The sequence below is a fragment of the Argopecten irradians genome, chromosome 3 (assembly GCF_041381155.1).
Source record: "Argopecten irradians isolate NY chromosome 3, Ai_NY, whole genome shotgun sequence".
Taxonomy (NCBI): Eukaryota; Metazoa; Mollusca; class Bivalvia; order Pectinida; family Pectinidae; genus Argopecten; species Argopecten irradians.
Window position 1 is genome coordinate 66,302,694 of NC_091136.1, and position 18,237 is coordinate 66,320,930.

The following is an 18,237-nucleotide window of genomic DNA, read 5'->3' on the forward strand; positions in this document are numbered from 1 at the left end:
ATACAGTTTGCTTCAGTTCAACTAAAGGATTAGAACTAAAACTACTATTGTAACAACTCAGATCACCTCCACCTGGAGTTACTTACCCTTGACTTACTGCTGTCCAGGTACCAAAACTTCACATGTCTGTTACCAACAGTCACAAACATGGAGCCATCTTCTGAGAAATCTACAGCATTTACCTAAAATGTCAAAGATTACTATTAGCCATTCACATATAGAATACTGAAAAGTCTAATCAAATTAAATTCCTTTAAATTTAATAGACTATCATAACTGAACCATACATCTTCCACTGAAAATAAACTTGGATTGCTATCATAGGAGAGTGGTGTAAGGGAGGTAACTCTTACCTTGCTGGAGACTTTATTAGATGCCACCTTTGTTGCCGTCCTCCAATTCCACACATTCACAATCATATCATGTTGTGATCCCACAGATACTAGGTACTTCAGGTTTGGTGAAAATGCCTGGCAGTAAAAACCAGTTAAATCTATTGACAGTTACAGCCAAAATTTGTAATTCAAAAAGCAAATTATTTGTCAAACATTCAGGTGATTAGAATCTTTAGAACTTTGACATGATATATATCACAAATTAGAACAGACAAAAAAAAACTGTATCAGAATCTGATTTACAGCATTATATATATCTTCAGTTGATCAAACTTCTGAAAGCTGGTACAGCGTCTGTCTGAATATTATTTGTTAATATAGCTACTGAAAGCTATAGTCTGTCTGAATATCATTGGTTGATAAAGCTATTGAAAGTTATAGCCTGTATGAATATTATTGGTTGATATAGCTACTGAAAGCTGTAGTCTGTCTGAATATCATTGGTTGATAAAGCTACTGAAAGTTGTAGCCTGTCTGAATATTATTGGTTGATATAGCTACTGAAAGCTGTAGTCTGTCTGAATACACCTTCCATAGGCTACTCACCACACAGTTGACACCAAACTTGTGACCATGGAGCTCCGAAACTTGTGATTTATCCTCCACATTCCAAACCCGGACTGCCGGCTGGTGCCCACTCTGTAGGGATGGGGAAAGTTATATCAGACAACGTAAAAATCACTCCTCTAAATATACATTTACACAATTTTACAATAATGTGAACCCTTGATAATCTGGACATCTTCAATCCTAGCCTATACAGTCCGGATTTTGAATTTTTCTATAATCTTAGTGATTCTGTAATGTTATGGTAATCTGTTACCTGACATTTCTGTCCGGACTACGAGTTTTCCGGACTATCGGTGTCCGGACTACGAATTTTCCGGACAATCGGTGTCCGGACTACGAATTTTCCGGACAATCGGTGTCCGGACTACGAGTTGTCCGGACTATCAGTGTCCAGATTATTGGGGGTCCACTGTATTTCAATGTGATTTCTGTCTGTGTTATCAACAACAGAAAGGCTGTGTCAAGCTGTTTTCATAAATTAATTAATTAGATAAAATTTGCATTGTTTTCCCCCATGGATGTCCTATTGTACACCTGTATACCTGTAATCCTACTATACAGGTAGGGTATTGTTTATCAGAATGTACACTTGTTTGTGTCATTTCCGGACAATCGGTGTCCGGACTACGAGTTGTCCGGACTATCAGTGTCCAGATTATTGGGGGTCCACTGTATTTCAATGTGATTTCTGTCTGTGTTATCAACAACAGAAAGGCTGTGTCAAGCTGTTTTCATAAATTAATTAATTAGATAAAATTTGCATTGTTTTCCCCCATGGATGTCCTGTTGTACACCTGTATACCTGTAATCCTACTATACAGGTAGGTTATTGTTTATCAGAATGTACACTTGTTTGTGTCATCAGCTTACAAACATATGGTGCCTGACTCATCAGATATATAAATCAATGGTAAATAAAATTATAACGTATTGTCTTACAGCACAACATATCCTGGTTACTGTAACAGATGTCTCTCACAAATCTGTGTTACACTTATATCAAAACAGTGTATATCTATATATACCACTGATTCAATAATTCCCTCTACATATGTCTAAATAACTATCATGTCTAAAACAGCTGGCAAGCTCTAGGATATTACCTACATAACGATGTAACAACAAAAAAAGCATTTCACAAAAAAGTTGTAAACATGTCTAAGAGGATTTATTTCAATTATGCAAAAGCTAATTATATGATGTAAGTGCGTTGAAACATTTAATGACTGTGCAGTGATGAATTATTAGCATGGGTGGAAATAAAATAATTATATCAGTATACTTCCAAACAGTATAGCTAATTATATATACAGCTCTCTGTCTTATGAAAAACCCAATGATAATCACATGGGTCAGTCTACTTACTTGGCTGAACAAAGTTATTCTCTCTGATACATATAATCTCTCAGCTTAACTTCCCTGATTTACACAGTAATTCCCCCTACTACCAATCTGCTTACCAAACTCCTTTTGGATAACATCTTGACATTTCTGACCATTTCTAGCTAACCATTTTACCCTCCAATGTAGCTGTGTTGATACAATATGAATATAAGACATGATTGACATAAGGTGATTTTCAAATGAATGTTATGACAATGCTTGCTTTGTACAATTACTAAGATCTTGATTTTAACTAAGGGTTATCTCCCCTAACCTTACTAGGGAGGGTTATCTCCCCTAAGTCTAGAGTGTTTACTTACCTCCCCTGTGACAATGTGTTTCCCATCTGGCGAAAATGCAAGTGATGTGAGGGTTTTCTTTGAGAAGTTAAGTATGTGGGACTGCTTGCCTTTGTTGATGAGCACCACTACACACCTATAAGTAGGGATACACTTTATTATAATACATTCAACATCTGCCCCAGTCTTCACAGACCTGCAATAGCATCATCAACACATACAAGATATTTAATTAGTGTACACACAAACATTTTTACATGTTTTCATTTTTATATAGCATCCCAATTTTACAAGAAATCCATTTTTTTTCAGTGAAGAATGTCAATGACCTTGGGGGAAAAATAAAACGCAACAGACAAATTGGGAGCAAAAAGACCACAGTATTAGTAAGGGTTTTCTCCCTTGTTATGGTTGAAATATTGATAAATTGTTTATTTTTCTCCATAAATATAAGCTATAATTACACACAATAACTGATTATTAAATCAATATCAGCCTCTTGACCATCCTCTGTAGAACAGAATAAAAATTATTCCTCTGGATGATAATTGCTTGAAATTTTAAAACAACTGATGAAGGTCATTTATCAAAGAAAGTTCAAGGTATGATAAACATCAAGACCAGTAGTTCTACATTCTGTCCATCACAAGTTTGATGCTGGTATAAACTCTAATATCAACTGGTACATCTGTATAGGGGAAGGCTGTTATATTGGGGAGCAGCACTCTGGTGTTGTACAGGGGAAGGCTGTTATATTGGGGAGCAGCACTCAGGTGTTGTACAGGGGAAGGCTGTTATATTGGGGAGCAGCACTCTGGTGTTGTACAGGGGAAGGCTGTTATATTGGGGAGCAGCACCCTGGTGTTGTACAGGGGAAGGCTGTTATATTGGGGAGCAGCACTCTGGTGTTGTACAGGGGAAGGCTGTTATATTGGGGAGCAGCACTCTGGTGTTGTACAGGGGAAGGCTGTTATATTGGGGAGCAGCACTCTGGTGTTGTACAGGGGAAGGCTGTTATATTGGGGAGCAGCACTCAGGTGTTGTACAGGGGAAGGCTGTTATATTGGGGAGCAGCACTCAGGTGTTGTACAGGGGAAGGCTGTTATATTGGGGAGCAGCACTCTGGTGTTGTACAGGGGAAGGCTGTTATATTGGGGAGCAGCACTCTGGTGTTGTACAGGGGAAGGCTGTTATATTGGGGAGCAGCACTCTGGTGTTGTACAGGGGAAGGCTGTTATATTGGGGAGCAGCACTCTGGTGTTGTACAGGGAGGCTGTTATATGGGGAGCAGCACTCTGGTGTTGTACAGGGGAAGGCTGTTATATTGGGGAGCAGCACTCTGGTGTTGTACAGGGGAAGGCTGTTATATTGGGGAGCAGCACTCTGGTGTTGTACAGGGGAAGGCTGTTATATTGGGGAGCAGCACTCTGGTGTTGTACAGGGGAAGGCTGTTATATTGGGGAGCAGCACTCTGGTGTTGTACAGGGGAAGGCTGTTATATTGGGGAGCAGCACTCTGGTGTTGTACAGGGGAAGGCTGTTATATTGGGGAGCAGCACTCTGGTGGTACATAAAGGTGTACAGGATAAGATGTCGTATCTAATGGTAAAGTGTTCTCTACAGGCCAGCTACAACCATAGGCCAAAACAGAAAATAATTCATGTGAAAATGAAAGCTGATGCTGACCGGCTGTGAACTACATTTAAAGGTCGTGTGTATTCTTTACATCACATCAGAGTATATAGGCAGACTAGCCGGTAATCAGATACAGATAAATTATATAGAACCTTCTGAAGGAACAAAGATAAAACCAGATTAGGTATCAACATCTCATCATTTATCAAAATCATCATCACAAATCTTCAGTAAGCAGGCATGTCTCTAGACTCTACACAGAGATCAAACTTCACTAGGAGATCCAGTGTTATACTCCATGTCTCTACACAGAGATCAAACTTCACTAGGAGATCCAGTGTTATACTCCATGTCTCTACACAGAGATCAAACTTCACTAGGAGATCCAGTGTTATACTCCATGTCTCTACACAAGATCAAACTTCACTAGGAGATCAGTGTTATACTCCTGTCTCTAACAAGAATAAACTTCACTAGGAGATCCAGTGTTATACTCCATGTCTCTACACAGAGATTAAACTTCACTAGGAGATCCAGTGTTATACTCCATGTCTCTACACAGAGATAAACTTCACTAGGAGATCCAGTGTTATACTCCATGTCTCTACACAGAGATCAAACTTCACTAGGAGATCCAGTGTTATACTCCATGTCTCTACACAGAGATCAAACTTCACTAGGAGATCCAGTGTTATACTCCATGTCTCTACACAGAGATCAAACTTCACTAGGAGATCCAGTGTTATACTCCATGTCTCTACACAGAGATTAAACTTCACTAGGAGATCCAGTGTTATACTCCATGTCTCTACACAGAGATCAAACTTCACTAGGAGATCCAGTGTTATACTCCATGTCTCTACACAGAGATTAAACTTCACTAGGAGATCCAGTGTTATACTCCATGTCTCTACACACAGAGATTAAACTTCACTAGGAGATCCAGTGTTATACTCCATGTCTCTACACAGAGATCAAACTTCACTAGGAGATCCAGTGTTATACTCCATGTCTCTACACAGAGATTAAACTTCACTAGGAGATCCAGTGTTATACTCCATGTCTCTACACAGAGATCAAACTTCACTAGGAGATCCAGTGTTATACTCCATGTCTCTACACAGAGATTAAACTTCACTAGGAGATCCAGTGTTATACTCCATGTCTCTACACAGAGATTAAACTTCACTAGGAGATCCAGTGTTATACTCCATGTCTCTACACAGAGATTAGGAGAAACTTCACTAGGAGATCCAGTGTTATACTCCATGTCTCTACACAGAGATTAAACTTCACTAGGAGATCCAGTGTTATACTCCATGTCTCTACACAGAGATCAAACTTCACTAGGAGATCCAGTGTTATACTCCATGTCTCTACACAGAGATTAAACTTCACTAGGAGATCCAGTGTTATACTCCATGTCTCTACACAGAGATTAAACTTCACTAGGAGATCCAGTGTTATACTCCATGTCTCTACACAGAGATTAAACTTCACTAGGAGATCCAGTGTTATACTCCATGTCTCTACACAGAGATTAAACTTCACTAGGAGATCCAGTGTTATACTCCATGTCTCTACACAGAGATTAAACTTCACTAGGAGATCCAGTGTTATACTCCATGTCTCTACACAGAGATTAAACTTCACTAGGAGATCCAGTGTTATACTCCATGTCTCTACACAGAGATCAAACTTCACTAGGAGATCCAGTGTTATACTCCATGTCTCTACACAGAGATTAAACTTCACTAGGAGATCCAGTGTTATACTCCATGTCTCTACACAGAGATTAAACTTCACTAGGAGATCCAGTGTTATACTCCATGTCTCTACACAGAGATTAAACTTCACTAGGAGATCCAGTGTTATACTCCATGTCTCTACACAGAGATCAAACTTCACTAGGAGATCCAGTGTTATACTCCATGTCTCTACACAGAGATTAAACTTCACTAGGAGATCCAGTGTTATACTCCATGTCTCTACACAGAGATCAAACTTCACTAGGAGATCCAGTGTTATACTCCATGTCTCTACACAGAGATCAAACTTCACTAGGAGATCCAGTGTTATACTCCATGTCTCTACACAGAGATCAAACTTCACTAGGAGATCCAGTGTTATACCAGTGTCTCTACACAGAGATAAACTTCACTAGAGATCCAGTGTTATAGTAAGCTCCATGTCTCTACACAGAGATCAAACTTCACTAGGAGATCCAGTGTTATACTCCATGTCTCTACACAGAGATTAAACTTCACTAGGAGATCCAGTGTTATACTCCATGTCTCTACACAGAGATCAAACTTCACTAGGAGATCCAGTGTTATACTCCATGTCTCTACACAGAGATTAAACTTCACTAGGAGATCCAGTGTTATACTCCATGTCTCTACACAGAGATCAAACTTCACTAGGAGATCCAGTGTTATACTCCATGTCTCTACACAGAGATTAAACTTCACTAGGAGATCCAGTGTTATACTCCATGTCTCTACACAGAGATCAAACTTCACTAGGAGATCCAGTGTTATACTCCATGTCTCTACACAGAGATCAAACTTCACTAGGAGATCCAGTGTTATACTCCATGTCTCTACACAGAGATCAAACTTCACTAGGAGATCCAGTGTTATACTCCATGTCTCTACACAGAGATTAAACTTCACTAGGAGATCCAGTGTTTATGTCTCTAGACTCTACACAGAGATCAAACTTCACTAGGAGATCCAGTGTTATACTCCATGTCTCTACACAGAGATTAAACTTCACTAGGAGATCCAGTGTTATACTCCATGTCTCTACACAGAGATTAAACTTCACTAGGAGATCCAGTGTTATACTCCATGTCTCTACACAGAGATCAAACTTCACTAGGAGATCCAGTGTTATACTCCATGTCTCTACACAGAGAGAGATCAAACTTCACTAGGAGATCCAGTGTTATACTCCATGTCTCTACACAGAGATCAAACTTCACTAGGAGATCCAGTGTTATACTCCATGTCTCTACACAGAGATTAAACTTCACTAGGAGATCCAGTGTTATACTCCATGTCTCTACACAGAGATTAAACTTCACTAGGAGATCCAGTGTTATACTCCATGTCTCTACACAGAGATCAAACTTCACTAGGAGATCCAGTGTTATACTCCATGTCTCTACACAGAGATTAAACTTCACTAGGAGATCCAGTGTTATACTCCATGTCTCTACACAGAGATTAAACTTCACTAGGAGATCCAGTGTTATACTCCATGTCTCTACACAGAGATAAACTTCACTAGGAGATCCAGTGTTATACTCCATGTCTCTACACAGAGATCAAACTTCACTAGGAGATCCAGTGTTATACTCCATGTCTCTACACAGAGATCAAACTTCACTAGGAGATCCAGTGTTATACTCCATGTCTCTACACAGAGATCAAACTTCACTAGGAGATCCAGTGTTATACTCCATGTCTCTACACAGAGATCAAACTTCACTAGGAGATCCAGTGTTATACTCCATGTCTCTACACAGAGATCAAACTTCACTAGGAGATCCAGTGTTATACTCCATGTCTCTACACAGAGATCAAACTTCACTAGGAGATCCAGTGTTATACTCCATGTCTCTACACAGAGATCAAACTTCACTAGGAGATCCAGTGTTATACTCCATGTCTCTACACAGAGATCAAACTTCACTAGGAGATCCAGTGTTATACTCCATGTCTCTACACAGAGATTAAACTTCACTAGGAGATCCAGTGTTATACTCCATGTCTCTACACAGAGATCAAACTTCACTAGGAGATCCAGTGTTATACTCCATGTCTCTACACAGAGATCAAACTTCACTAGGAGATCCAGTGTTATACTCCATGTCTCTACACAGAGATCAAACTTCACTAGGAGATCCAGTGTTATACTCCATGTCTCTACACAGAGATCAAACTTCACTAGGAGATCCAGTGTTATACTCCATGTCTCTACACAGAGATCAAACTTCACTAGGAGATCCAGTGTTATACTCCATGTCTCTACACAGAGATTAAACTTCACTAGGAGATCCAGTGTTATACTCCATGTCTCTACACAGAGATTAAACTTCACTAGGAGATCCAGTGTTATACTCCATGTCTCTACACAGAGATCAAACTTCACTAGGAGATCCAGTGTTATACTCCATGTCTCTACACAGAGATCAAACTTCACTAGGAGATCCAGTGTTATACTCCATGTCTCTACACAGAGATCAAACTTCACTAGGAGATCCAGTGTTATACTCCATGTCTCTACACAGAGATCAAACTTCACTAGGAGATCCAGTGTTATACTCCATGTCTCTACACAGAGATCAAACTTCACTAGGAGATCCAGTGTTATACTCCATGTCTCTACACAGAGATCAAACTTCACTAGGAGATCCAGTGTTATACTCCATGTCTCTACACAGAGATTAAACTTCACTAGGAGATCCAGTGTTATACTCCATGTCTCTACACAGAGATCAAACTTCACTAGGAGATCCAGTGTTATACTCCATGTCTCTACACAGAGATCAAACTTCACTAGGAGATCCAGTGTTATACTCCATGTCTCTACACAGAGATCAAACTTCACTAGGAGATCCAGTGTTATACTCCATGTCTCTACACAGAGATCAAACTTCACTAGGAGATCCAGTGTTATACTCCATGTCTCTACACAGAGATCAAACTTCACTAGGAGATCCAGTGTTATACTCCATGTCTCTACACAGAGATCAAACTTCACTAGGAGATCCAGTGTTATACTCCATGTCTCTACACAGAGATCAAACTTCACTAGGAGATCCAGTGTTATACTCCATGTCTCTAACAGAGATCAAACTTCACTAGAGATCCAGTGTTATACTCCATGTCTCTACACAGAGATCAAACTTCACTAGGAGATCCAGTGTTATACTCCATGTCTCTACACAGAGATCAAACTTCACTAGGAGATCCAGTGTTATACTCCATGTCTCTACACAGAGATCAAACTTCACTAGGAGATCCAGTGTTATACTCCATGTCTCTACACAGAGATCAAACTTCACTAGGAGATCCAGTGTTATACTCCATGTCTCTACACAGAGATCAAACTTCACTAGGAGATCCAGTGTTATACTCCATGTCTCTACACAGAGATCAAACTTCACTAGGAGATCCAGTGTTATACTCCATGTCTCTACACAGAGATCAAACTTCACTAGGAGATCCAGTGTTATATTCCATGTCTCTACACAGAGATTAAACTTCACTAGGAGATCCATGTGTTATACTCCATGTCTCTACACAGAGATTAAACTTCACTAGGAGATCCAGTGTTATACTCCATGTCTCTACACAGAGATTAAACTTCACTAGGAGATCCAGTGTTATACTCCATGTCTCTACACAGAGATCAAACTTCACTAGGAGATCCAGTGTTATACTCCATGTCTCTACACAGAGATTAAACTTCACTAGGAGATCCAGTGTTGTACTCCATGTCTCTACACAGAGATTAAACTTCACTAGGAGATCCAGTGTTATACTCCATGTCTCTACACAGAGATTAAACTTCACTAGGAGATCCAGTATTATACTCCATGTCACCTCCTCACAATGAACACCATTTAAACCTACAACTCTATTTATATTTTATTTTATAAAATACCAAACAGATCAGCGTGTTTGACAGAATAGGTAACGCAAAAGGCACACAATATTACCCATTATATTACCTGTTTGTGGGATATATTACCTGGATGATATAGGTACTAATATCTGTATTATCTGATCTGTTTGTGGGATATATTACCTGGATGATATAGGTACTAATATCTGTATTATCTTACCTGTTTGTGGGATATATTACCTAGGTACTGATATCATGATTATGCAGTAATGATAACAGGTATTTAATTACATTCTATATCGATGTGTCACTCGCATTCTTTAATTAATAACACCTTATTATCATACAAGGTCATTATACAATAGCAGTTTAATGCATAATGAATCAGCAGAATGAAAGTGTGCCAAGTATGTGTTATCTCCATTAATAAGTGCACCAAGTGTGTATTATCGCCATTAATAAGTGTACCAAGTATGTGTTATCTCCATTAATAAGTGCACCAAGTGTGTATTATCTCCATTAATAAGTGCACCAAGTGTGTATTATCTCCATTAATAAGTGCACCAAGTGTGTATTATCTCCATTAATAAGTGCACCAAGTATGTATTATCTCCATTAATAAGTGCACCAAGTGTGTATTATCTCCATTAATAAGTGCACCAAGTATGTATTATCTCCATTAATAAGTGTACCAAGTGTGTATATCCATTAATAAGTGACCAAGTGTGTATACCATTTAAAGTGCACCAAGTTTGTATTATCTCCATTAATAAGTGCATCAAGTATGTATTATCTCCATTAATAATCTGTTGCAGTAAACATGCACATGCCTTTTATCCTTTCAGACGCATCATTTAGTATGTCATGATTCACATGTAAAAGACTTGCAAGTTCATGTAATATATGCGAGTTCATGTAATATTGGATATGATGCTGATGTTAGAGGCATCAGATGTTGAAAAACATTGTAAAATCCATGGAAACAGGGTGTTCAAATCTTCTTCAGAAAAGGGGAGGGGCGCTTATTGAGGGAGGGGCACTAATTACAGCGCATACGGTATGTACAATACCAGTGAGAGTTGTAATTGTTGTACAGGCTGCAGCAGACTGAGGTATTCTGTGTCAGAGTATGGTATCTCTACACACTCATACCTGCCATTCTGTGTCACAGTCTCACACATGGAAACACTTAAAACAATGTCTGTACTGCAGCTCCTGAATTCTTGTGTTAGAATTATAATCTTACTTTGTTGGCTTACAAATCTACATTAATGAAGATCAAAATTATTGTCATCCAAAACCTCCTTAAACTTTATACTGAAATTATTGAGTGGAACAAACACCGTGACCTTTGATCTGATGACCTTGACATCTAACATATGTTAAGAGAAAATTAGCTACTCAAAAAAATGTTAGGTCTCTTATTTGGGTATCAGATTCTATTCTCATTCTCTAAATTGTGCAAAATAGTACATCTATCCCATCTATGTATGGGTAATCTAACTGTTATAATAGCTAGGCCAAGGTCATTAATGAGGCCTGGAAGTGACCCTAATGAGACATATAGAACACAGGTTTGGTATAATTGCAGTAAACCTATTGGTTTTGTTATAGTGTAGATGTATGGTATCCTGCGATCTGTGAGCTATATCATACAGGTTGTGAGAAGACAAGGAAATCACAGAATCAGGGATTAATCTATAAGTCTACACTGTTTTCAATCAACTTATCTCTCTCAAACAAACTTTCTGGGGTTTTCATCAAAAAGATTGTAAATTTGTTAATTTACAAATTTCCTTGTGCACATTAACACAAAGGATATTACATCTGGTAATGTTCTGTAAAGCGATGAGCGTGGACCCCCAGATAAACTCTCCTCTCATAACTCTTATCTGGTACAAATTATCTGGTTTTCTTTGATATATACAACACAGCATAAACTGCTTTGTTACAGAAACACATAAACTGGGAAACTCTCCTGGCCAGAAAACCTGGATCTCTATACCAGTAAACAGTCTTCGTAACCTCTTTATAAAAAAAAACACTTTTTAGTGATGTATGAATGGAGCGGGATGTCTCCGTCAATCCAACCTAAAACGCTGTCTAATGATGAATGATCGCCACAGGACGTCACCCAAAATTCCACACTGACCCTAATCCTCCAACAACCAGTTTGTACTGATGTAGGAATAATACAACAGCAATAATATCAAACATTCCTCACACCGGTCCTTATATAACACACGAGATGAGAGAGTTACTGATTCACAATTATCTATCAGAAACTTACAGTGGGGTTACATCGAATTTAACCTCATCAAAATTTAAAATCTTCCCCAAGTTAAAATCAATCACAATTTTATACTTAGATCATTTATTCTAGAGACGGATAATCAATAAATACTATTTTAGATGTAATAAGATAAAGAGTAGATATTTAACATATTCTGAGGCAGTGGTCAATCTGTACAGTTGTACTGGTCAGTGCGTACTGGTCAGTCTGAGCTGTTTTACTGGTCAATCCCTACTGTTGTAATTACAGACACCACTCCTCTAGATTCCATCACACCAATCAACATACTGTCGACAGTAAAATCTTAGGTCACTATCATCCTCAAAGTTACACAACTTCTTATCAACAGAGTTCAATAGAACTTCCAGGTCCTGATTGTAATTTGTTAACCCAGAAATAGGACTTGTACCACAGATCACTAACTTTTGGAGACTAAATCTGTGATCTTTTTAACTACTGATATATTGAACTACTTATATGCAGGATCATAAATGATTAGATCTTATAGAAAATAAAACAAGAGGCCCAAAGGGCCTGTATCGCTCACCTGGTTTGTAATGCCAAGTTATGTTTTGAATACAGGTTCATTAGTTCTTTTCTAAAGGAATTTAAATATTTACCTCTATTCCCCTATCAGTTCCTGCCCCTCCTGCCCTCGGGGAGGGGGGGGGGGTCAACAGAGTCAAAATTTATACAAACTCTATTCCCCTTCCCCCAAGGATGTTTCTGGCCAAATTTGATGACATTCCATGCAGAACTGTATGACTAGTAATGATTAAAAGGATTAACCTCTATTTCTCCTATTGGGCCCCGCCCCTCCTGGCCCCGGGGGGAGGTCAGAGCCATATTTATACCAGTTCTGTTCCCCTTCCCCCAAGGATGTTTGTGGCCAAAGTTGGTCACATTCTATGCAGAACTCTAGGACAAGTAGCGATTTAAAGGATTTACCTCTATTTCCACTATTGGGCCCCTCCCCTCCTGCCCCCGGGAGGCCAGAGTCATAATAAATATAAGTTCTGTTCCCCTTCCCCCCAAGGATGTTTGTGGCCAAATTTGGTCACATTACATGCAGAACTCTAGGACGAGTAGCGATTTAAAGGATTTACCTCTATTTCCCCTATTGGGCCCCGCCCCTCCTGCCCCCGGGAGGTCAGAGCCAAAATTTATACAAGTTCTGTTCCCCTTCCCCCAAGGATGTTTGTGGCCAAATTTGGTCACATTCCATGCAGAACTCTAGGACAAGTAGCGATTTAAAGGATTTACCTCTATTTCCACTATTGGGCCCCGCCCCTCCTGCCCCCGGGGGGTCAGAGCCAAAATTTATACAAGTTCTGTTCCCCTTCCCCCAAGGATATTTGTGGCTAAATTTGGTCACATTCCATGCAGAACTCTAGGACAAGTAGCGATTTAAAGGATTTACCTCTATTTCCCCTATTGGGCCCCGCCCCTCCTGCCCCCGAGGGGTCAGAGCCAAAATTTATACAAGTTCTGTTCCCCTTCCCCCAAGGATGTTTGTGGCTAAATTTGGTCACATTCTATGCAGAACTCTAGGACAAGTAGCGATTTAAAGGATTTACCTCTATTTCCCCTATTGGGCCCCGCCCCTCCTGCCCCCGAGGTGTCAGAGCCAAAATTTATACAAGTTCTGTTCCCCTTTCCCCAAGGATGTTTGTGGCCACATTTGGTCACATTCCATGCAGAACTCTAGGACAAGTAGCGATTTAAAGGATTTACCTCTATTTCCCCTATTGGGCCCCGCCCCTCCTGCCCCCTGGGGGTCAGAGCCAAAATTTATACAAACTCTATTCCCCTACCCCCAAGGATGTTTGTGGCCAAATTTGGTTACAATCCATGTAGAACTCTATGACTAGTAGCGATTTAAATGAAATGTTGACGGACAGACGGACGACGGACGACGGACGCCGCGCCATGAAGGGCCAGGTGAGCTAATAAAACAAGAGGTGATTTAAAGGATTTACCTCTATTTCCCCTATTGGGCCCCACCCCTCCTGCCCCTGAGGGGTCAGAGCCAAAATTTATACAAACTCTATTCCCCTTCTCTCAATGATTTTTGTTGGCCAAATTTGGTTTCAATTAATGCAGAACTCTAGGACTAGTAGTGATTTATCTCTATTTTCCCTATTGGGCACCCCACCCCTCCTGCTCCCCGGGGATCAGAGCCAAAATTATACCAACTCTGTCCCCCTTCCCCAAAAAATGTTTCTGGCCAAGTTAGGTTACAATCCATGCAGAACTTTATGACTAGTAGCAATTTATAAGATTAACCTCTATTTCCCCTATTAGTTCTCGCCCCTCCTGCCCCTGGGGACTCAAAATTTATACAAACTGTTCCCCTTTCCTCATGGATGTTTCTGGTCAAATTTGGTTACGATCCATGAAGAACTATATGACTTAGCGATTTATAGGATTTACCTTTTTTTTCCCTATTTGGCCTCACCACTCCTGCCCCCAGGGGGTCAGAGCCAAATATTTTACAAACTCAGTTCCCCTTCCCCAAGGATGTTTCTGGCCAAATTTGGTTACAATCAATGCAGAACTCCATGACTAGTAGTGATTTATAAGATTTACCTCTATTTCCCCTATTGGGAGATAAGACCAAAATCTTATACAAACTCTGTTCCCCTTCCCCAAGGATGTTTCTGGCCAAATTTGGTTACAATCAATGCAGAACTCCATGACTAGTAGTGATTTATAAGATTTACCTCTATTTCCCCTATTGGTTCTCGCCCCACCTGCCCCCGGGAGATAAGACCAAAATCTTATACAAACTCTGTTCCCCTTCCCCAAGGATGTTTCTGGCCACCTTTGGTTACGATCCATGTAGGATTTACCCTGGGGGAGGGAGATGATTTCTATTTAACGGTATTAACTTAATTGTTACATTTCTAAAACTCCCAGATAAATTGTGACGGAAATACAAGTGTGTACGATACACCCGTATATACAGAGGTGGCGTACAGTATAAAACCAGGTACACACAGACAGACACAGCCTCAGGACATCTCTAATCACGCATTATCATCAATCTTACTTATTCAAACTTAAATTTAAAAACTTGTTTTCATGATATTGTGATTTTCTCTCAAGATTAAACACAGGAATGGGGTGTTATCAAAATAGGTTTGGCCGTCCATTAAAGGCAGTTAAGATCAATCTTAAGTGACCTAATGATAGTCTACCAAAATAGCCCACCGGCAGTAAGATAAACATCTCCAACTATAATAACAAACTGTTCATTGACATCGTGACCGTATTACGTCACATATCATAACTATCAGAGCGCTAATGAAATAAAACTTTTCTGGATGGAGTCAACATATCGTCTATAAATAAATATTGTTCATCGTTTACCCTTGCTTTAATGTGTCTTTAAACATAATTATTTTTGTTGGGTTTTTCTTTCAAATGTCTAAATTATGTCTAAATTGCACATTTTAAATCTAGAATATATCTTAAAAACATTTCAATAACAGGCCTCATTTTGTTTTCATGTGTTTGTAACATAACATGGCGACATTTTCGTAAACACAAGTAATACAGTGTCTTTATGTCGTCATACCTCAATGGGTTTGTCTGTCGTAAACACAAGTAATACAGTGTCTTTATGTCGTCATACCTCAATGGGTTTGTCTGTCGTAAACACAAGTAATACAGTGTCTTTATGTCGTCATACCTCAATGGGTTTGTCTGTCGTAAACACAAGTAATACAGTGTCTTTATGTCGTCATACCTCAATGGGTTTGTCTGTCGTAAACACAAGTAATACAGTGTCTTTATGTCGTCATACCTCAATGGGTTTGTCTGTCGTAAACACAAGTAATACAGTGTCTTTATGTCGTCATACCTCAATGGGTTTGTCTGTCGTAAACACAAGTAATACAGTGTCTTTATGTCGTCATACCTCAATGGGTTTGTCTGTCGTAAACACAAGTAATACAGTGTCTTTATGTCGTCATACCTCAATGGGTTTGTCTGTCGTAAACACAAGTAATACAGTGTCTTTATGTCGTCATACCTCAATGGGTTTGTCTGTCGTAAACACAAGTAATACAGTGTCTTTATGTCGTCATACCTCAATGGGTTTGTCTGTCGTAAACACAAGTAATACAGTGTCTTTATGTCGTCATACCTCAATGGGTTTGTCTGTCGTAAACACAAGTAATACAGTGTCTTTATGTCGTCATACCTCAATGGGTTTGTCTGTCGTAAACACAAGTAATACAGTGTCTTTATGTCGTCATACCTCAATGGGTTTGTCTGTCGTAAACACAAGTAATACAGTGTCTTTATGTCGTCATACCTCAATGGGTTTGTCTGTCGTAAACACAAGTAATAGTGTCTTTATGTCGTCACACCTCAATGGGTTTGTCTGTCGTAAACACAAGTAATACAGTGTCTTTATGTCGTCATACCTCAATGGGTTTGTCTGTCGTAAACACAAGTAATACAGTGTCTTTATGTCGTCATACCTCAATGGGTTTGTCTGTCGTAAACACAAGTAATAGTGTCTTTATGTCGTCATACCTCTCAATGGGTTTGTCTGTCGTAAACACAAGTAATAGTGTCTTTATACAGTGTCTTTATGTCGTCAACCTCAATGGGTTTGTCTGTCGTAAACACAAGTAATACAGTGTCTTTTATGTCGTCATACCTCAATGGGTTTGTCTGTCGTAAACACAAGTAATACAGTGTCTTTATGTCGTCATACCTCAATGGGTTTGTCTGTCGTAAACACAAGTAATAGTGTCTTTATGTCGTCATACCTCAATGGGTTTGTCTGTCGTAAACACAAGTAATACAGTGTCTTTATGTCGTCATACCTCAATGGGTTTGTCTGTCGTAAACACAAGTAATACAGTGTCTTTATGTCGTCATACCTCAATGGGTTTGTCTGTCGTAAACACAAGTAATACAGTGTCTTTATGTCGTCATACCTCAATGGGTTTGTCTGTCGTAAACACAAGTAATACAGTGTCTTTATGTCGTCATACCTCAATGGGTTTGTCTGTCGTAAACACAAGTAATACAGTGTCTTTATGTCGTCACACCTCAATGGGTTTGTCTGCTTTATTACCATTTAATAGCTTTCATCTCAGCTCACCTTGGGCTACAAACAAAATGAACGGAAAAAACCCCAGATGTGACACCACCCAGAACACCCGCATCAACAGAGAACATTTACAGTACGATACAATCATAAGATACCTGGGTGGAATACTTAATTGTACACAAACATAAATCAAGTGAGAACCTATTAAATTCGCAATATCATCAGAATTATTAAAACATTTTCGTCTGGTTAAAAGGAAGATGTAGGTCGCATGCATTAACAGGTAGTGTAATTATGTAGACAATTATACCTATAGGTAAGGTTATATAACTCGATAGTTCTATAGATAATGTAAAACTCAGTGTAACAGTCTGCTGGGGTTCTTACCTTGACACTACAGTATTCTGTGGTGTAATTTAAAGATACACTTTTGGAATTGAACCTTGAACCTCTACTTTTTTATTAAAGGTATTTGCAAGCCTGTAAGTCTTTCCTATCTAAAGCAATTTTACAGAAGTAACTTGATCAATAATGAATTGTCAGTATGTACAATGCCTAGCTATACTCTCTGGCAGTATGTCATTTGTCTAAATTTTGGCAAAATGTGTGAAAAAACATTTAAGGTGAACATATAACACCAAAACCTCCAGCAATAACATTCACTGACTAACATCAGAAGTAGGTAGTGTATTTATTTAACTTAACTTTATCAAAACACAAACACTGTTTTCTGTTTGACCCTGAAATTCAGATGGCTGCTATTTGAGTTTTAAGTCTGACATTCCAGCAGGGATCAAACTAGAAACCTCTGCTCACAGTCCAATTGAAACACCCAAACTTGGTGCCCTGATCAGTGTACCTACACCCTTGGTTAACCACACATTTGTTTTCTATCCTAATGAATTATGATATAATTATAACGAGATACAGATAACCTATACATGATACAGGTCTG

The 18,237-nt window shown here is 39.2% G+C and overlaps 1 protein-coding gene across 1 annotated transcript in view; it reads right to left on the reverse strand.

Annotated features, from left to right (window-relative positions):
• The window catches only part of LOC138319799 (mitogen-activated protein kinase-binding protein 1-like), a 173,989-nt gene that overhangs the window by 122,420 nt on the left and 33,332 nt on the right, over positions 1-18,237 (reverse strand). Inside the window, exons 3-6 of the mRNA XM_069262932.1 lie at positions 2,669-2,783; positions 942-1,034; positions 354-470; positions 87-182 (exon numbers count right to left, since the gene is read on the reverse strand). Of these exons, the coding sequence (XP_069119033.1) occupies positions 87-182; positions 354-470; positions 942-1,034; positions 2,669-2,783 (421 nt within the window). The remainder of the gene's footprint in view (positions 1-86; positions 183-353; positions 471-941; positions 1,035-2,668; positions 2,784-18,237) is intronic.